A 21,429-nucleotide genomic window follows, 5' to 3' on the forward strand; every position below is an offset into this window, starting at 1 on the left:
GTTCACCCCTAAACCGTATCACCCAAAAATCAAATCAATGAAGAACAATTTCCTGACTGAGTCATCAAACTAGGTGTTGGGACACCAGGGGTTTTGTCTTCAAGCAAATTATAGCCTCATTTTCAGGTGTGGTGCATTTCTTTAACTCTCATTTATTTCAAATGGAGTTACAAGAGCTCAGCGCCTCTGAAACTTTTTTTTAAACCATTTCAAGAATATCTTCCTCACAGATACATTGGAAAGCTCTTTTAATGTTTGTAATACATTTTGAAATGCATAGTAAGAATATGTTACAGAACACAGTCATCACTCACAAGTGTCTTATTGAAACAGCCCTGTTTTGGTTTAATGTTTTTTTCTCATTTCAGTGCAGTACAGTTCAAAAAGTCTCACAACAATTAAACCTTACAGTTCTGTAGGCAGGACAGAGCAAGAGATGGAAAGTGCACACAATGGCTTCCCAGAGATCTGCTACCTCTCTGCTTTTTAGGATGGAAGCTGAAGGGTGGAAGATCATGAACAAAAAGTGAAGAGCAGGTGGTGGCAGAAGCAGGACCTGACAGTCATATGGGTTCCCAGTACTGTAGAAGGTCTCTACTGAAAGGATCCTGAATACGTGGTGAGAAAATGGGAATATTAGCCTTGCTTTTGATAATACCAAGAAGCCAGACAGGGCTCAGAACTCAGTGGGCTTGCAGAGCTGGTTAAGGAAGTAGCCAGAAAAATGTAAGTTTTGATTCTTCCTATACCTTTTGGTTTACAGGTGTAGGTGGGTTTATTTGTGCTGCATGGTATTTGTGTTTAGTAAAATTACATCATGGGTAAGTAAGAGAAGAAATGGCAGTAGCTGGACAGACCAGTGAGATTTGAGTAACCCTGTTCACCAGTTTTTTGAAATGGGTGCAGAACAAAGCGTTGATTTTCAGGTGTGGTTTATTTAGAAACTTAAGATCTATTAAAGGACAACGATGCTAAAACTTAACCAATAAATGTATCAAATGCAACAGAGTAAATCCATCAAATTCATGGATAAAGCGAAGTTAATGGAAGCGATTAACACTTTGCATACCAGTACCTATTGGTTCCCTAATGAAGGCGATCTTCAGTCAAACCAAATTTTGCTGGAAAACTCAAGAATATTACAAATGTTACTTCAAATGCTACCTTACTTAGACAAAGGCCATTTGTAAAACTGTTCAGCCAGGGGTGGGCACATGCGCCGGACTGGTGAATTAAGGAAAAGGATGGAGCAAAAAGAGAGCTGCTCTTTTTCCTTTCGCTACCTTTCTCTGCAAGAAAACTGCAGAGGGTTTTACATCCTCCCATTGCTAGCTTATCCAGCCTACTCTGCAGAATTTGCTTGACAGGAGGAAAACACAGTTCTAAATTCGTTTGGCCACTGTATTTTCTTTCCAGTTTTCTATGCTGGCTGATTTGCAGAGTCTCACTTGACTGAGTTATGAGGTATTTGCCCACAGGGCCTTTGTTCTGGTCTGTACTTCAGCAAAAACTGGAAGAACCTGTTTAAGTGCTCCTTTTTTGTTTTGATCTTCCTCTCCCATTGGCAGCTTGTACACATGCAGACAAGGTGGTGCCTACCTTTCATGTGGAAAGCTGCCTCACAAAAACTGAGGTTGCTTTTTCCATTATCCCAGAGCTTTTCTAGCCTCGTGAAGGCTTTGTTGGATGCTGCAGGAGTTAAACTCTGTCTGTTCTCCTCGATATGTGCTTAGATCATCGTTTTATTTTTCTTCAGGCAAAGGAAGGGTGTTTGAGTGTAGCTCCAGTTCAGCCTTTTAAATAATATTTTATAGACTCTGGGAGTTGTGCAGAAAACAGCCTTGTTGTGCGATGGAGCTTTTTGGATGCAGGAGCTTGTCTGCTTTGCAGCGGCTGCACACAGTGTGGAGTTAACATCTGGAGGACAGGACAAACGCCAAGGAACCGAAGTAGTGCAAAAAGTGGACAAGTTGAGGAGAAGCTTTTCTTTCTACCTCCTTTCTTTTCCTCTTGCTCTGTGCTCCTGCTGGAACAAGAATGGGTCAGCTCTGTGGACGATGCGTGCAGCTGCTGCGAGACTTCGTGGCCTTTATTCAGAGGATGTCCTCTGATTTGGTGCAGGGCATGAAGGAATGCTTAACTCTGATAAGCAAATGCTCCTGCTTAAAGCAGAACAGCTCTAAAGCCAGACAACTGTACAAGCCCATCCTGCAGCCTCATGAGAGGGTGACAGTACAGGAATTTCTGCAGCATATTGAAACAGGTAAGAGGGCTTGATTTCTTCTAAAGCATTGTGAAAGAACAAGATTAATTTTGCGGGTTGGAAACAAAGTGCTGGATGAAGTGCACCGGCATGGCATGGCATGGCATGGCATGTAACAGCTTGGTAATGATGCTGGAAAGGCCAGAGCTACAGAGCATTTCTTTGTGTGCAGGACACTAAGGCATAACAGTAGCATAACAACTGGATCTAGGCAGAAGTGGTTAGTCACTTTATTACTCTGTCACCGCTGTTATCAGAAATGTTTTGTATATAAAAATAATACGAAAAAGTAAATTTGTTTAATAAAAGTGAGTCCTTGTAGTTATTGAAGTAATTTTTTTTAAGTCAGTCACGGAGGTCACAAAGCTGGAGATACAAGCTTGGAAACAGGCTGTACCAACACTGGATGCTACATAAGTGCTGAGCTGTGAGCAGGCAATTCGTGGTGCGGTGCTCTTCCAATCCAAACAATTCTATGATTCTGTGCTGGCTGTCTGCAGAACACCTGGACTTGCGCTGGGGGTGTCTGGGCTGTACACGGGGAAGGTCAAAGTCACCCTGGGACAAGCTCTCTCGGTCTTCCGGTATTCCAAGCAACTGGTCTGCCTACGTGCTTTTGTGCAAACATTTTAGACACAAGGCTTGAACACAATCATGAGATTCAACTTGAATCAAAGTAGATTCGTAACTCTTCATGTATCTCCTCTGTTTTACAGGCTGTCTGCCTAATTCCCACTACTAAACAATATCTACTTGTGATGTCCTCCCTATCCTGTCCTAGGATACAACAGTATCAATAGGAAAACTTTTCTTTATTTCACTCCTGCAGTCACAGAATTTTATCTTGGATGACTGTGTTTTGTCAGTTTTCCAACTTAAAAACATTCCTCATCTCAAGCTTAGGCAAGGACCATTGCTTGTTCAGTTTTGCTTTGTCTCACAGCTAATTGGGTATGTTGCTTTAAGTCTAACAACCTTGGGCTAAAGCTACTACACAAAATTGCATGTCTTTCTACTTTCATTTGTGTGAAGGGTGTGGAATACAAACTACTATTTCTTTACTTGCCTTTTGGGGGACATAAAACCATCCTGTGATGGGAACCAGGATGGCGTGACACAGTTAATGCTGTTTGAAATGACCTGTCATGGAACAACCTTTGGAATAATTGCTGTGATGATGCTTGTTGGGAACATGAGTGAATTAGCCTCAGCTGGTATTAGCTGGTGTCGCTGCCCTATGAATGGCGAGGGTCCTGTGCTGCTGATACAGTTCACTAATTGTTCCACGTTAAGCACTGGCTGAGACCTGAAGTCCATTTGCAGAATAGGACCAGATCTTTCAGCTTGATGTACAGTGGGCATCTTCCAGGCACCCAGGAAGAGGAACCAATGTTAATTCTCTGAGTTGCCAAATCCTGCTGCCAAGACAAGCAGAGGGAGCCTCACAAAGAGAACCAAGACACATTCCTCTTGCTTTAGCACTCGCTTGTGTGTTTTATTCCAAGATGGGGCAAGTTATGGACAAATTATAATAAACTGGGAGCCAACATGGTTTTGCCAAGGGGAAGTCATGTTTGCCCAACCTGATAGCCTTTTGTGAGGATGTAGCCAGGTGGATAGATGATGGCCGTGCAGTGGATGTGGTTTATCTGGATTTCAGTAAAGCATTTGACACCATCTCCCACACCATCCCTGTAGCTAAACTGAATAAGTGTCGTCTGGATAATTGGGTAGTGAGGTAGATTGTGAACTGGTTGAAGGAAAGAAGTCAGAGAGTTGTGGTCAATGGGGCAGAGTCTAATTGCAGGCCTATGTCTAGTGGAGTCCCTCAGGGGTCGGTACTGGGATCAGTGCTGTTCAATATATTCATCAATGACCTGGATGAGGAAACAGAGGGCACTGTCAGCAAGTTTGCTTATGACACGAAACTGGGAGGAGTGGCTGACACACCAGAAGGCTGTGCAGCCATTCAGAGAGACCTAGACAAGCTGGCGAGCTGGGTGGGGCGAAATTTTATGAAATACAACAAGGGCAAGTGTAGAGTCTTGCACTTGGGAAAGAACAACCCCATGTGCCAGTATAGGTTGGGGACTGACATGTTGGAGAGCAGCACAGGGGAAAGGGACCTGGGGCTCCTGGTGGACGGCAGGATGATCATGAGCCAGCAATGTGCCCTCGTGGCCAAGAAGGCCAATGGCATCATGGGGGGTATCAGAAGGGGAGTAGCTAGTAGGTCGAGAGAGGTCCTCCTACTCTGTCCTGGTGAGGCCACATCTGGAATAGTGTGTCCAGTTCTGGGCCCCTCAGCTCAAGAGAGACAGGGAACTGCTTCAGAGAGTCCAGTGCAGAGCCACAGAGATGACAGAGTGGAGCATCTCCCTTATGAGGAAAGGCTGAAGGAGCTGGGTCTTTTTAGTTTGGAGAAGATGAGGCTGAGGGGTGGATTGCTGCTCTTGACATGTCAGCAGCTTCTAATGGCTTGAGATATTGGCTGAGTTTTGCACTGAGGCATGAAATCTCATATCCTCTCCCATCTCTTTTTCTCAGGGGAGGTAAGGTAGCTAGATCTTGTTCATAGAGATAGTTCAGTCTTTAATATACTGCTTTAATCTACTGTCTGACAATATATTTTATAATTGTGTACTCCACCAGTCCATTTATAGTACATTACCATTTCAACAGTTTGTACTATTGAGCAGGAGTTCAATGGCCCTTTTTTTCCCATCTCTGCTGGTCCATTCCACATATTTTAAGTATATTATACAGTGACTTACAGAAGTCATGCATGACTGCTATTGCTTGATGGCTATTGCTATTTATAGGATAACTATCATACTCGAGAACAGGTAGACTCATGCTAGAAATTTGAGCCTGAGACAAGCTCATTTGCAATCCATGTTACTATCCTCTGGAATCCTTTACTGTAATACCTAGGACAGGAATCCTTTACTGTAATACCTAGGACAGGAAACACAGTGAACATAAAATGTAGTAAATTAAAAATGTATACCCTTTCTATATCGCATAACTAAGAACACCATGTTTAGTAGACATATTTTAAGAAAGATCTTGTATGATTCAGGGAAAAAAGATTTTTTAATGGAGAAAAAGAACACCTGCATTTATATTGGAGAGCATAAAAATGTCTAAAGGTTATAATTTATCTTGCTTCCAATCACTAGTTTTGTGAGCTTCACAAGAGCATTGCCAAGGACAGGTTATTCCAGATTCACTTATTGCTTCTGCTCATGGAAACATGCATAAGGATAGATGAGCTCTATGGAATCGCTGCAGTACAAAAATCCTATGTGTTTTGTTGACTGTAAATTTTAATTTCTTTTTGTGAACTAACCCTTTCCAGGTATAATTGAGTCTGTGCTGTCATACATTTTCAGGTTTTGAAATGTCACCACTTGGAAAGGACCCTCTGGAAGCCTTGAGGACCTTAGCCTTTTCAGAAAACCCAGGTTTACAGCAGTCTGCTGCCCTCTATTACTTGCATATGAGTCAGCACAGTAAGTTATCTCAGTGCATTAGAAAATTTTCACGTAATTGCAAATAATTTTTTTTTTCCAGCTGTGAAACTCCCTTTGATTCATTTATTAAAGTTCTTTTTTTTTTCTTTGATGCTGTGTTTTTTGCTAAGGAAAATGGAAATTCTGTCATCACTGTGTATTATTCTGGGGTTTACTATGAGGGGATATCTCGCATGAGACTGTCATTTATGTAATTGCTGGAAAAATTCACCAGAACACAAAGTAGTTAGAATCTCCTGAGGGCAACACAGTCAAAACTATGGTGGAAGATTTTGAAGTGGACATAGTGATCATTTAAGGTACATAATTATGGGAAGAGGACAAAGCATTAGAGGCCAGATTATAGTGGAAACTCATGCAGGAAGCGTTCTTCTTTGACCCAACCATTCTGTGGGAGCACAAGGCACCTGATGTAATTTGGAAATGGTTAGAAGTCAGTCTAGATATGCCAAATAAGATCCCAGCAAGAGTTTGGGTCCTACAAAAAGGTAGTATAACCAGCAACATGCAGGCTGTGATTTATTTATTTGTTTGTTTGTTTTAAAATCAAGGAGAATGTTCTGCCACTTGGCTTGATAGCTTTATCCCATGCTTTTTTTTTTTCTGGCTAAAAAGGGCAGACGGCCACAACTTAAGGATCTGCTGTGAGGAGGAATGACTTGTTTGGTAGCGAAGCATACTGCTTCCCCTCCCATGATATTTTTGAAGTACTTGACTATTCCAGACCTTTTCAGGAAACTTAACTCTGTTTTGCCAGTAGCCATGGAACTTAAATGAAGGGGAATACCACTCAGCCTATGTATAGTAGCACTTAAGACTTAAGACCAACAAGAGAAAAATGTGACTGTGGTGAATGATGAGACTCCTGAATCTCTCCTCTCATTCCTGCAGTGAACATCCCTCTGCCTGTGGAGCATCTGGAACCCTTCTATGCCTTACTACGGTCTGCTGACCTGGAGGTGCAGCAGATGTCTTCCTTGTCCCTTGTCAACTTCTTGCTGGAAGGAAATAGTGAGTCATTAACGACACATCTCGGGTGAAAAAGGATCTCTTCAGCCAGACTCAGACAGAAGGGGAGAGCACGTCTAAACACCTAGGTCTAGAGAAATCCAAATTCTTTTTTTGTGTTCCTGATAGGACAGTTGTGAGGCTGCTTCTCTCTGCAAGCCACTTAGATTCTGGTAGCACCAGGACATATCAGATCCCTCCAGCTAGATTATATCATGTGCAAAGAGATCTTGGATCTGTGTGCAAAGGCTGATGAATTATTCCCAGACTGGTGTGGGAACAGCTATGTTATTCTCATTCTTGGATTGAGAGCCCACCGCTTACTCTTTCAAGCAACAGATACAGCTTTTAGAAATAGACTCTGCCTATGAGACAGTACTCATTTTCTTGTTATTTATTAACTGGACCTTGGTCTTAAATTGCTTGCAGAGTTTAAAAGAATAAAATTACAATTTTTAATAGAATTCAATGAATTCTGTGGCTAATAGGGCAAGTGTAATTGAGATAGGATCTGGGAGCTGCAGATGAAACACTTTCCAATAAAGTTTATGTTGATAGACAGAGCATGAACACCACACACTTCAGCAGTGGAGTCCTTGTCACATTTACTACTGTGCTCTGTGTCACTTGGCCCACAACAAATATTCATTCCATCATGCTATCCTATAACAGCAGAAGACAGGGTCTGTCTTCAATGAAGCCAGGTTTTTTTCTTTTCCTTTTTTAAGGGTCTTGCTGCAAATATTATCATGTCACTATTTACAAGCAAGAAAAAATATTGAAAGGGTACACTTTAAAAGAAAAAGAAAGGGGAGCTGAGTGAAGTGTGAACCTCTTGGAAAGCTGCAGTCTTTCACGAGTCTGAAGAGAAAACAAGCAAACCTAGCGAGGGACTGTGATTGCCTTTCAGGCTGCTTCCTTCTTAGGTCTATTGTGCATAATTGTGATATAGATCCCCAAAGAAAGCAGTCAAAGGATGATACATTGTTTTCATGATGGCTCTTTAACTGTTTGCTTTTCTATTTGTCCATTCTTTCTTGGATTTATGAACAGTTGACAAAGAATTAGTTGTCCAAATGGGTTTACTTGAGCCAATTCTGGATCTGCTTGAGTCAGAGGATCCCACTGTCCAGTGTAATTCCTGTGCCTGCACCATGACTTTGGCTGTTTCAGGTGAGTGTGCTGGTTTTTTCCCTTTATCTTCTGCAGTGAATTCATTCAACTCTTACCACATATTTCAAATTGAAATAACCTATTTGCAATCAGCATAAGAGTCATAAGATGCAGCAGCAAATTTTGATATTCCCACATCATAAACTCAGCCTCTTGAGATTCCAGTTAAGAAAGGTTCTCAGTGTTTCTGACCTTCATTCTCTTATGATTACAGACCTTTTTCTGATTTCCAACCTAAATATATTCATGACCAGCTTATCTTAATTAGTGTCTATAGTAGCTTTTGCTGATGTCTATGTTGATGAGGCTCCTTCGTTTTACGAGACTAAAAAAAGCCAAGCTCAGCTTGTAAGAGAGGCTCTCCATTCATCTTCATAGCCCTTCTGGGTGTAAATGATATGTTCCAGAAAGGGAACACAGCAATTGTATCTGCTGTTTGTGATACCACAGACCTCGGGCATTGCTACAATCCCAAGATGTACACAAATTCTGCAGGAGTTCCGGTTTGCATTCATCTCTTTCAAGAGACAGGTCAGCAGAAATGAGCAGTATTTCATCTCGGGTCTCACCTGTGTCTTTTATTGTGGCATCCAGGGGAATATATTTTGTGGTAACAGCTTTTTTTTTTTTTTTGTGATTGCATCATGGTGCTGTTGTCATCCTGCAGCTGACTCAATCACCTATTGCCAGCAGACACCAATTAAGGGTCTGCAGCAGATATTTCTAAGCGCACCTCCCTGCAATTTGTACTATAAGTTTTCACTCTCTTCCTGTTGCTTCAGTCTTCTAGCTTGTTGGTCATTTGTAAAATATTCCAGTCCTCCACAGCATTGACATGCTCACATCTTTGTATTAACTTTCTGGTTCAAAACCAACTACAGACCAGTGCTTGTAGAAGGCTCGTAGCCTTCTTCCAGGTGGTCCTTCCCCTTCAGCAAAACTTGATGCCACCTTGCTTTTAGTCAGTGCCTTACCCATCATGTACTTCTTGCATTTATCACCACTTCCTCTTGGTTAGCTATACATATTTCATATCATGATATAGATATTTTCCGGGCATCCAGACAGATAAGCTCAACCACAGTTACCAAAAGAAAGGTAATCAGGTTAGTCTGGCTTATTCTACTTTTTGCAAACTGCGTAATTCTATGGTACAAAGTGTGTAAAGCTCTGTATAAAAGCCATGAATAACATACATTTGTCTTCCTGGAGCTTCACTCTCCGGCATGGGAAGTTACAATCAGATTTCCCAGAAGGCTGAGAGAAGCATGGTAAAAGCGTTACTTTCTTATTCAAGTATTTACATTGCAAAGAGTGAGTGGATGAGCAGGATCCAACTACATGAAATTGCTGATCTGCATTTTACCCCATCTTTTTTTTTTTTATATACATTTGCAGGTTTTTAAACAGTTTTCCCTTTGAAACTTCAAATTTTAAGTGTTGCACATTATTGCAGCAAGGTTAAGAACACTGTATACTACATTACTTTGTGAGGAATGCACATTGCCTCATTTAGATGTCTAAATTAAGTGTGGCATCACTAAAATTCTAGGTACCTGGCACTAGAAGGACTTTCCTTATGTATGGTGAGTGAAGTTATGCCCCTGAACTACAGAGGGATATCCCTTCAATGGTTTTAAGCAGATCACAGGGCACCTAAGGACGTTCCTTAGTCCTGAAGGCACTCTGGGCCTTCTAGATGTCTCTGTCTTTAACCCAGAGTATCAGGGAACCCTCAGACTCTCCAGATCTGACCCACCTTCAGCCTCTGTTGAGGGTGGTCACCTGATGCTTTTGCATACTCCCTTAAGTGCTGGTGTACTTGTGAGCAGAAGCAGTTCAAATTCAGCGCTGAAGCTCAGGGAGCTTTCGAACTAGATAGGAAGGCATCTGCCGAGCATAGTCCTGCAAGCGCATAGCCTGGGTTGCTGGCTGGGGTTTGGTCGGTGTTGAGGATCTCTGTCCCAGTGTAACTAGGATTTAGATGAACTAGATCCGTTTACTTCTTTTTCAGATTATATTTAGCTACCACAGCAATGAGTTTATTTTAATTTTAACTCACAGACTGACATCTGAAAGGTTCTGCTTGAGAAGCATACTCTGTGCAGTCATGTCCTTCAAGTAAGCCATTCATGCTTCAGAATGGCTTAATAAAGATGAATATGGAAGCACAACCAGTTACGAAGATCCTTAGATAGCTTTAAGGTGACAAAAATTCTAAATCCAAGAATGGTGATGTGTCTTCTGGTGCAATAAGCATGCAAGAGTACGTACAGAGTGAAGCTGTTTAGCAATGTGACTGCAAGTTATACATAAGCTGAATTGTCTGGTACTTACCAGCTGCAGAAAGTTGGCAAAAATAAAAGCAGCAAACAAACCCATTCAGATAAAAAGGGATTTGAAGGTCAGTTTGTTCCAGCATCAGCATTTGTCCGCACAGCAGAAGGACACATGCACATTTGCAATTATCTGCAGCTTTTGAGTCTGTGAGAGAAAACAGATATTATTTCTGGATAAGAACTCAGAGTGCCCAGGAACAGACTTAAATATTCACAGTGATGGTTTAGGGAGGCCTGAACATCTGCATGAAGCTAAACAAGGAAGAGGTACTGAATGTAGAGTGCATTCAATCTTGTACAAACAGGAGAATTTTCAAGCACACAAATGGCAAAGAGTGGAAAGAAAGAATTTATAAATGCAGGTTTCAAGGTGAGTTATTCAAACTCAGCTTGAGTTGATGTTATTGATTTTCCCACTTTAGAGTAGCATCTGAATGCATCGTTCTTTTCTAAAAGCACCCTACAGGGCAGCAGTGGTTGCAGTGGCATCAGTGGAAGGACTGCATTACTTAGATAAGCAGTGATCCAGGAGAGAAACATAATCTAGCCTGCCACCTCTCTGATGGAGATAATAGTACAGTTACACATCTTGGTGACATATCTTCATCTTTTCTGTCATAAGTCGTGGTTGTGTTAATTCCAGCTGGCAGCTAAGCACCGCACAGCTACTTCCTCACTGCTCCACCCCACAGTGGGACGTGGAGGAGGGTTGGGAAAAAAAAAAAAGTAAAACACTTGGCTTGAGATAAGAGCAGTTTAATGACTAAATTATTATTATTATTAATAATAATAAAGCAAAAAGAGAGGGTAATAAAACCCAAGAAAAGACAAGTGATGCACAATGCAATTGCTCATTACCCATTAATCAATAACCAGAGTCTCTGAGCAATGATCCACCCCTCCTGGCCAACTCCTCCAATTTATGTACAGAGCATGATGCCATGTTGTATGGAATACCCCTTTGGCTTGTTTGGGTCTGCTGTCATTGCTGTGTCCCCTCCCAGCTCCTTTGCACACTCCCATGCCCAGCTGGCAGAGTGGTATGAGAAGCTGAATAATACTTGACTTAGTATAAACACAGATTAGCAACAACTAAAACGTGTGTTATCAGCATTATTCTCATCCTAAATCCAAAACACAGCACTGCAGCAGCTACTAGGACGAAAATTAACTTGATTCTAGCCAAAACCAGGACAGCTCTCAAAACAGATAGTGCATTTGGCCACATTATCTGACCAAAACTGGAATGAGAACAGAGAGAAGAATAAAGAAAAATGACATAGATAAAAATAAATCCAGCAAACCCACAATAGTGGCCACTAACAAAGACTGCACTTGTCAGCTAGTGAATGACCCAAAGGATAAAAAAAAAATATTTATTTTGGTCACAGAGTTTCCACCGTTTGAGTACCTGTGGCAGTTTCTCCACTCTCCCACAGTGACTGCAGGTGCTCCAGTCCTTCCCAGGCAGGAGTGGGGTGCTGGAGCCTCCACGTGTCATCTCCCTCCAAAACAAGAGCTCATCCTGCCTTTGTAGGCTTCCAGTGTTGACCACCACATCTGAGCCCTCAGGCAGAAAAAACGTTTGAACCATCACATATATGAAGCCTTTCCAAATCAAACTGCTTGTGTTTCTTTAAGGAAGAAAAACCTTTGAAGCACCCAATGGCTCATATTCTGTCATGGCCAGTGCTTCCTTCAAAAGATCTTCAGACTGGAAACACAGCCCTAAGAAGCTCTTTCAAGAGGCGATATAGGATTCCACATCCCTGCCCTAGAAGGGAAAGTGGAAGAAAGAATTTGCCCAAGTTTTTAAAAATGTTTGTAATCCCTTTACCCAAAGGCGAGGTCCTCCTCCACATTTGCAAACATTCATGGAGTGTATTATGTGAAAGAATGACGGAAGCAGCAATATCTGAATTCTCAATCTTTTTACCTCTCTTCTTTACTCAAATAATTAGAGTTTACATCACGCCAGACTGGTTTCCATGGGTTGGAACCACACAAAAGAGTTTCTCCTTCCACTGGGGGAAACAAAAGAGCAATATGCAGGCAAATTAGATGGGAGAAAAGCTTGCCTGCAAAATCAACCAGAATATGTTACCAGAATATTCTAGCTGGCACGCCATGAGTAAAGCTTGATCAGATATACCAGGATACAAGGCAAGTATGACACCTGGATAACCTGTTTAAGGGGATTAACAGTACTTTTATTTTAATCATCCTCCTCACAAAACAAAAGCTTTGAACCAACTGTGACCTATGGCTAATCCAGAAGTTGTGAGGAAGTTTCTTTCCCATTAAGCTCTTGAGCATGCAGAGAATCTTTGATATATACCAGAGAATCAGAGAAGTGAACACCAAATAAATCTAGTCCTGCTAGTTGTCCTGCTCCTTGCACACAGTAGGACGGCAGCATCGTCTTTCTTTCTGTCTCTCATTGTTTTCTCCAGAGTCCAACCGAGAGGCTATTGGCGCTGCTCGAGGAGTTACACCTCTACTGTCTCTTGCCAATTCCTACGATCCTAGAGTCCAACAAAATGCAGTTGGTGCTATTCTCAACCTCACACAATCAGGTACCTTCTAATTAATGGTTTATCTAAAATCGCTGAAAGAAAATTTCTCACTGATAGAAAACTCATTCAGAAGGGTTAAGGCAAGAATAAAGGCGTATCTGAGCAACAAATTATTTCCTTTGCATATGGCAAATACCAAGGGCAGATGATTTAAGTTTGGCCTCTCTTTAGCTAATACAGACCCTTTTTTGCCTAGTACTGAGATAGAAAGGCTTGATTTCCAATGCCAGGGAGCTAATGTACAAGCACCTGAATCATCAGTCCAAGAAATAGAAAAAAAAATAATAATTTTTAAAAGAAATAACTTGGTCTGAAAAGTTAGCAGCACAGTTGGTGGTGTTTTGAAGCCATCTTAGCAGCTTATTCAACAAGGTCAAGTTCTAGGTACATTTGACTTGCATCTCTAATAATGTTGAAAGTTGCAAAATGTAACTGTTGTTAGCAAAATGTTAAAGGCTCCTAGGATATCTGCCAACAGCTTTAGTAAAAGCAGTACTTGGTCCTCTGCAGTAACGTGTGCTACCATGCATTAACTGTGAAACAAACCAGCATTAAATCTCACCTATGTAGGTGATACTGTTATTCCACACAGCTACGTGATACCGTCAGGAGTAACATCTCTCTTATCTCTATACAGGGGAAGGGAAAGATGGGCAAGAACTTCTGGAGTTAGCTATTGCACTTCTGTTATTATTCAACATTTTAAAAAGAATTTGTACTTTTTAACACATAAATCATGGTGAATATCATACCTGAGGTTCTTCAGCTTCTCCAGCAATTCAGATTCTCAGAACAGTCTTTAGCATAAAACCAGCAGAAGCTTAATCCATCAGACCGCCTGTTAGTCACTTGCGAAAAATCTCCGCATTCTGCTATACTGCACAAGCTCTAAATAATATACTCTCCAGTCACACTGCTTGGCATATATTTGGACAACATCACCACTCTCTAGAATCCAATCATTGTTCATATCCCTTTGGAATGATGCCTCCAGATGAAAGGGAGGGAAGGGGAAGGACAAGCTAACAGTGCTTTTGTTTTTGTTTTTTTTTTAAACGGCAGAGAAAATCCAACAGGTCCTTTGCAAAGAAGGAGCCCTATCAGTTCTTGCCTCGCTGCTGGAATCTCCTGACACCGAAGTGCAGGTATGGCTCAAACAAGTCAGATTTTCAAAGAGTAACAGCACAAACCACAGCATGTAGAAATGAAAAGGTTGGGAGGAGGAAAGGTTTCTTTAGACAAGCAGGGAAACATGTGAAAGCATCTTGTTGAAATTCAGCTCAGTCAGATAATGTCTGTTCAAAACACTTTCTCCACAGGAGAAAGTTAATGATGCAGAAGCACATCTGCCAGCACAGGCTAACAGGTGCCCACAGTTGTTACACGGTTATCTTCTTGTATCTTTTAGATCATCAGACAAGTTGCAGATAAGCCTCTTCCTCTGTTGTTGTTTGTTTGCATCCTAACTTTGATCTTCCTCTCAAGGCAATTTCACAAAGTGCTGTGAGAAGGCAAAACTTGCAAAGGTTTTTTTCTTCTTACTGTAAACATCTGGGAAATCTTCCTATTTTATGCCTACCACAGACACCTCGCTGTGACTACACACACACTTTAAGTATGCTGAGGAACAATTATGAGTCAGTTGTAAACCTTAAAATCTGTCAGTTCATTCATTCAGTCCTCTGCATAGTATAGGACTGTTTCTTCCATTGGTTTGGTTCTCTCTATTCAGATTTCTTTAAAATGTGTGAAGGGATGGACCCTCTGGAATTTCTGCAAACTGTTTCAGCATTATCAGCTTTCTCTGAGATTTGTGTTGAAATTTCCTTCTTCGTCGTTCAACCTGCTTCTTCTAATTATACCTCCCTAGTAATCCTCCCTAGCATTAAAGTTTAAATCCTTTGAAAATGATCTCTTGGCATGCTAGGGCAATGACTACATCCAGCTTGAGTAAGTAAATATAAACACAGAATAGAGTAGATGCAGATGACCTAACTTTGTGCCGCATCATCGCAGCGGCACAGTGTGTTCCCAAATACCCGAGGCCTTAGTGGGTTTGTACAAGCGGAGCCACAGCCGGGCTGCTCTTGGAGTTGCAGTGGGTTGCATCACTCTTCCTGGAAGAAGCCCCACTCAGGCTGTTACTGCATCTACCCAGTAAAACGCCTTTAAGATGAAAAAGCACTTTGTTGCCATCAGCTCTAAATCTGAGCGTTTCTCTGATTTATTTTTATTCTCTTCCATGCGTCGCCACTCTGACCTTCTCTCTCTACTTTTTTCTTGCTTCTCTGCAGTATTACAGCTGCGCTGCCCTAAGCAACATGGCAGCCAACATTCAGCACCACGAAGCCATGCTGAGACCCGGCAACGGATTCCTCTCTCCTATCGTCTTCTGTGGACAAGGTAAAGCTGAAGCTTTCTCTTTCTGGAGAGGCTTAGCACCAGATCAGAGCTATAAACTTGGGCTTCCTGTTCCAGTCTTGCAACAATTCTGCTCATCTGCTGTACAGGTGCCTGTGCAGCATCTTTCCCGTGAGAGAAGACACAGAATACACGTAGGTTCTACAAGGTCAATGTATGGAGAAAGAAAAGGGAAGTCATTAAAGTTGTTCCACAGCCCTGGACACTTCTTTAGACTAGGATGGCCTTTAAACTTGAAATTATATATGTGAAGTGCTCTGTCCAGGCTCTCAACTGGCTTTGATCATTGTGTTTGCAACAGCAGGTGTCTGGAGTGTTGATTACACTACTTTTTTTCTTTTTGTTGGGAACCACAGGAAAGAAACTTCAATAAGCTACAATTTAGAATTGAAAGGGTAGAACCTTAAATTCTACTTAGCAGGAAGGTTGAAAAAGGATAAAGCAAATGAGACAAATTTACTCCCTTAATTTTTCTATAACTTATCTGACATTCTAAAATAAACCAATATCTGAACCCCACCATCAACTACTGGATGACAGAGGAGGTTGAATAAAATTCATCAAAACTTTGAAAAAAACCCCAACCATGTCTTAAAATTAGTTCTCTGAAGATAATGTCATACCTTCCTGGTATGGTCACTTTTATTTTGCATACAATAGGAAGGAACATGCATTACTGAAACAGCTCTTTTTTTCTCCTCTCTTTTATTCTTTTTATTGTTTTTTCTCTTTTGCACAAGCAGGTTTCAAGCCAGGCATGTGTTTGCTTAAGAAATTTGGCTGCCAGCGGTAAGCAATATCTTAGAGATAAACAAACCACACTATTTTTCTTTCTCTCTCTCTGCCTTTCAGAATGAGCACAGTGGGCTGGGAACTTTTGTACTAGAAGCAAAGAGATACTCTCTTTTCTGCACTTTAATTGGATGTTAAGGGAAGAGAGAGGTGCATCACATGCACTAACTAAATCTGCCTTATAGCTCCCGGGTAGCAAGGGGAAAGATCTCGACAACGTGAGAGAGACAGCAGAGGTCTTCTTATGCAGAGAGGCTTTGCAACTTAGTAAGGTTTTTTCCCTTCCATGTTTCCCAACCATTAAACCTGATTAGGGTAGAATGTCTCCTGAAATCGCTGCTTGAGTGGGGACTTGCCTTCTCCCAAGGCATGTCTGTCATTAAATACAATTTTCTCTTAAGCATTTGTCATCATCTTAAAAAAAATAATCCTGTCCTATTAAATGCAAATAAACGAGGACTGACACATTCAATGATAGAGCCCTAGGGGCCAGGGTAGATTTCATCTAGAAAATGTAGAGGTGCTTAATTTTCAAGCAATCACAATTATAGTGGAGCTAAGAGTAAAAGAACTGCTGCACTGCTCCTTGGCGTGGTTGAAAGGTCTTCGTGGCCTTTTGGGACTGCTGCCCCATCTGGTGGCTGCTCTGGCATTGCCTATTAGGGCCCAAAAGCACTCGCTGGGGTTTCAGGAGCAAGCTGGGTATAAGGATTCAGCCAGAATGGATGATCTCTCCCTGGCTAACTCTAACTCTGTGAGATAGGTGGTACTGGGAGAGCTCTTTCTGTCTATGCAGCAGAAGGTGTGACCTTCTTAGCGAGCTTTGTGCCAGGGAAGGACTGAGAACATTCCCCTCATTTCTTCTTGCTGAGGTTCAGACACAAACTGAAGGGTGCGAAACCTAAGTTCTGCCCTCAAGCCTCTATTAATCCCTTGGCAAAAGGAGACAAAACAAATGAGGGTTTGTTTTTATAAACAAACATCCATGTTGTCCCACTCCACAGAGGTGAGGAGGATCCCCACTAATTTTATCACTGAGACACAGTCAAATGTTTGAGTTGGGGCCCAAGTACCTCCTCATGGTGCTCTGAAGCTCCCTGACCTTGGTCGTTTTCCCAAACCAGCAGACATTCAGGCTGAGATGGTTGCTGAGGATGTCCTGCCCAAGCTGTGCTCCCTCCTGGCATCTGGCAGTGAGGATGTGCGTCGTGCCTCCATCGCTCTGCTCTGGATACTGTCCCAGCACCCGCACAACCAGGTAGGGGAGGTCATTTCCCAATACCAGAGGGGTAAGAGTATTTCTGGCCATTACCTGGGGTAATGCGCTGTTATGGCAAAACTGCATACAAAACGCATTTGGAGAACGACCCAACCCTTCTCTCTCCCACCCAAAATAACAATGTTTTGTCTACTCCATCTGCACTGTCACTAACCACTCGAGGAGACCATCTGTTTGTGGGGTAGTTAATCAGATTGCCTGTAACGGGACCAAGGGAACAGTGGAGGGGTAGATGGGTGCCAGATTCTTTGGATGTGTGGACACTGCACTCCCTGCAACTCAACTGTGGTCCCCTCAGTCCCCAGACCGCAGGTCTCCAGGTGGGTGTACATGGGGCAGGACACATGCACAGCACCGTGAGAGACTGCAGCCATGAGGGCAGCTGAGGAAGTTATTCCTTGGCTACAGAGCTTACACACACACTGAAAAGCAGAGAAACTCATTTAGAGCATGCATTTAACATGCACCAGCGCAAAAATACGTTACTTCCCAAATGGATAGTTATTCAAAAGTACATTTGCATAAATTGAACACCTTTTGAGTTAAGATCAAGACAGGGCTAAAAGAATTTGAAATGCTATCTTTAATTCACTAGGACTTGTCTGTGTCTCTTCATGTCCTTAGTTACCAAATAGTTCTTTTGCCTACGTTCAGCATAAACACCACCATTAACACTATGCAAATACATTAAAAAGTCTGGCTAAAAATGAACCATGGCAAATAAACAAAACAGACAGTCCTGCTGTACTTTCACTGTGCACATTTAAACAGCAAAACCAGCAAGTAGCAATTGACAAATTATCATTATTCTTAAACGGGCTTTTCCATTACAGTAACTAAAGACATCCTTTGGAACATGGACCTGAAAGGTTTTTGATCAGTGTCTTCAGCTAAGAATAACTTTTTAAGAGAGCCAGAGTTTGGGTAAATAAAGTAAAAAAATGTGAGGACCTTTGCTGACACATTGCTTTAAGCAGTCCGAGTAACCACAGCTGGGTTTAAATACTGCTGGTGGCTGATTTGAATTTCCTCCAGGGGTTGCACCTTACACCTCTGTTGCACATACACAACACGGTACAAACCCTATTGCAGCTCCTCTAACTCCAGGATGTAATGGAAAAAAAGGGTAAGTAAGCTCCATGCCCTGGAAGCAGCAACGAAAACACAAAGCTTTTCAAAGGCACTGAGGCTTCACGGGTTTTGTGCTGGCTGCGTTAGTACCAAATGTCCTCATTGCTTGTCAAACCTCATCATGCAATCAGAACACAAATTGCACTCAACAAGCTTACGATTGCCCTGAAGAAAAGAACTTGGGGGTACAGGTGGATGTGAAGCTCAACATGAGCCGTCAGTGTGCACTTGCAGCCCAGAAAGCCAATCGTGTCCTGGGCTGCATCAAGAGGTGCGTGGCCAGCAGGTCAAGGGGGGTGATTCTCCCCCTCTGCTCCACTCTCATGAGACCCCACCTGGAGTACTGCATCCAGTTCTGGCGCCTACAGCACAAGAAAGATATGGATGTGCTGGAGTGTGTCCAGAGAAGGGCCACGAGGACGATCAGAGGGCTGGAGCACCTCTCCTGTGAAGACAGACTGAGAGAGTTGAGGTTGTTCAGTCTGCAGAAAAGAAGGTTCCGAGGAGACCTTATTGTGGCCTCCCAGCATCTCAAGGGGGCTACAAGAAAGCTGGTGAGGGGCTTTTTAGGATGTTGGGTAGTGACAGGACTAGAGGGAATGGATTAGAACTAGAGCTGGATCAGTTCAGATTGGACGTTAGGAAGAAGTTCTTCACCATGAGGGTGGTGAGACACCGGCACAGGTTGCCCAGAGAGGGGGTGGAAGCCCCATCCCTGGAAGTTTTTAAGGCCAGGCTGGATGAGGCTCTGAGCAACATGGTCTAGTGGGGGATGTGCCTGCCCATAGTGGGGGGGTTGGAACTGGATGATCTTTAAGGTCCCTTCCAACCCTGACAATTCTATGATTCTATGATACATTAAGTTAGCTGGAGGCTATTATGTGCACTAAGAATGTTAGTGGTATATGGCATTGTGCTGGAACATTGTCCTCACTGGCATTTGCTTTTCTTATCCCCAAACACCGTTCGCACTTATTTTTCTCCCAGCAAAGAGTACCTGCAACTCCTTTCCGCCCTGAGCCTGAAACGTGTCTCTACCAGCGCCTCAAACCCCACACCTACAAAGGGCACAGCACAGCATCAGTGGGGAAAAGAGCCCTGGGAGATTAGCCTTGTTACAGGAGCAGAGAAACAGCTCGTCCTTCACAGGAGAAAAGAGTCAGTAGGAGGCTCGAAAGCAAAGTATCACCCTCGAGGGTTTATTCTCCAGTGAGAAGTATCTATATCTAAAAATTTGTTTTAGTGAGCAAACACAGCTGTCCCTGACTACTGAATGTTGCTGCTTTGTGCGAGCGAGCCCTGGGCACTCTGCGAAGCGGCTGACCTCTCCTCACTCATACCCTGTCTCCCCACCTCCATGCCTTTCTTGGCCTGTTTTTCAAATCTTTCAAGGCTTCTTTCTCTAACTCAGGCTGAATTCTCTGTGAGTGAAAGAGGGACTTCTCCATGGGAACAGCTGTTGGAAAACAAACTGCGGAACAAAGCTAACCTTTACAAACAAGTCAAGTGATGCTTGAATTATTACAAATACTACCCAGGATACAATAGGGCAGAATTCATCTGCCCTCTCGTTACCATGAAGCAACCCCCCAGGAATGCTTCACAGGAGCTCCTCTCCCTACTTAAAAGCCCTTTTTTTTTTTTTTCCCCCCCCCAATCCCCTGGCTAGGCTGTTGACACCGATTTTCAGCAAGCACTGGAAAACTTCCCTCTTGCAGGGGGAATTTTATTCAGTTCTCCCAAGGACAACCCAACCCTGAAACACTAAAGAAAAAGTCAGGCTTTGTGAGAAGACAGCCTTTTAAATCATTTTCCTTTGAGCAAAGACCCAGGGTTGCAGGGGTTTGTCTACTCTAGGTGATGCCACTGACTTTTCACTCCAGGTACAAAATAACTTTGCCTTCCCACATTCTACTGGGTAAACAAGCGATAATATTTATCTTGGCAAGAAATCCCTGGATAAGGGGTGCAAGTTCAGCACTGCAACTGTAAGCACATTTGCTGCTGGAATGCTTTTTCTTCCTTACTGTTTTCTTTTGTGTTTTGTATTTTTTTTTTATCTTGGGAGAAGTTAGATCAATATCCATCTGAACCACACAATCTATTTTTACTCAGAGTTTTCTCGTGATTCTCTCATGCTTTGGAAGATTGAGCCAGAAAATAAAATCTGGATCCCAGCCATATGCCAGCCAAAAAAGTGGTTCAGCAAAATTTAAAGTACTGCCACTTGCTCATGTAGGTCCTAAATAAATAGAAGAGCTTGCCAGGGAAGTCATTAGATATTAGAAGTTTCATTTATAGTCCATAGAAAATTTCCTCCTATCAGACTGTAGCAAATCTAATAAACGTACTGTAGTTGATGGGATTACATAGAAAAGAGGACACTTAGTCCAAAAGCACAGAAAACAGTCAGCAACGGCAATTTAATTGGATTATCTAAAATTATATTATTTCTGCCTTCGAAGAGAAGAATAAAACCAGAGAAAATTTACAGCCATATCTGCATATAGGCTTTTTAAACGTCCTGAGTTTAGGCACAGCGCTGCCCTTTCCATCTATTTTCATGTTTTATTTTAGGATTGCTGGTTGTGACAGTACTTAAAATGAACATAAGTGAAGATGTCAGCTGGCATTAAAAGAAAACAAGACAGACTTTTGTAATTTAACCTAAGTAAAAGAAAGATAGAAGTTCAACTAGTTTTAAAGATATCTGACTGTCAATGCCGCTTCAGTAATCCTAACATTTCACAGGTTTTAGAGTTACACGACTTCTCTCAACTATATACGGGACTGGCAATTTGTTTTATATTGAACACTGTCACTAATGCGTTTCAATTTCTAAGTAGCAGAAAGAATATACCTTGCTAACAAATGTAAGAACTACGTAAAGAACCCCAATTCCTAAGGGAAA

General features: G+C 42.2%; 1 protein-coding gene across 1 annotated transcript in view; it reads left to right on the plus strand.

Annotated features, from left to right (window-relative positions):
• The first annotated feature begins 2,037 nt into the window (after nucleotides 1–2,037).
• Nucleotides 2,038–21,429, plus strand: part of LOC104271238 (vacuolar protein 8-like) — a 25,632-nt gene continuing 6,240 nt past the window's right edge. The window contains 10 exon segments of the mRNA XM_009865850.1: nucleotides 2,038–2,263; nucleotides 5,659–5,778; nucleotides 6,691–6,810; nucleotides 7,861–7,980; nucleotides 12,773–12,895; nucleotides 13,958–14,040; nucleotides 15,190–15,269; nucleotides 15,271–15,298; nucleotides 16,060–16,105; nucleotides 17,233–17,366. Coding sequence (XP_009864152.1) covers nucleotides 2,038–2,263; nucleotides 5,659–5,778; nucleotides 6,691–6,810; nucleotides 7,861–7,980; nucleotides 12,773–12,895; nucleotides 13,958–14,040; nucleotides 15,190–15,269; nucleotides 15,271–15,298; nucleotides 16,060–16,105; nucleotides 17,233–17,366 — 1,080 coding nt within the window.

The sequence above is a fragment of the Apaloderma vittatum genome, unplaced genomic scaffold, assembly GCF_000703405.1.
Source record: "Apaloderma vittatum isolate BGI_N311 unplaced genomic scaffold, ASM70340v1 scaffold14353, whole genome shotgun sequence".
Classification (NCBI taxonomy): Eukaryota; Metazoa; Chordata; class Aves; order Trogoniformes; family Trogonidae; genus Apaloderma; species Apaloderma vittatum.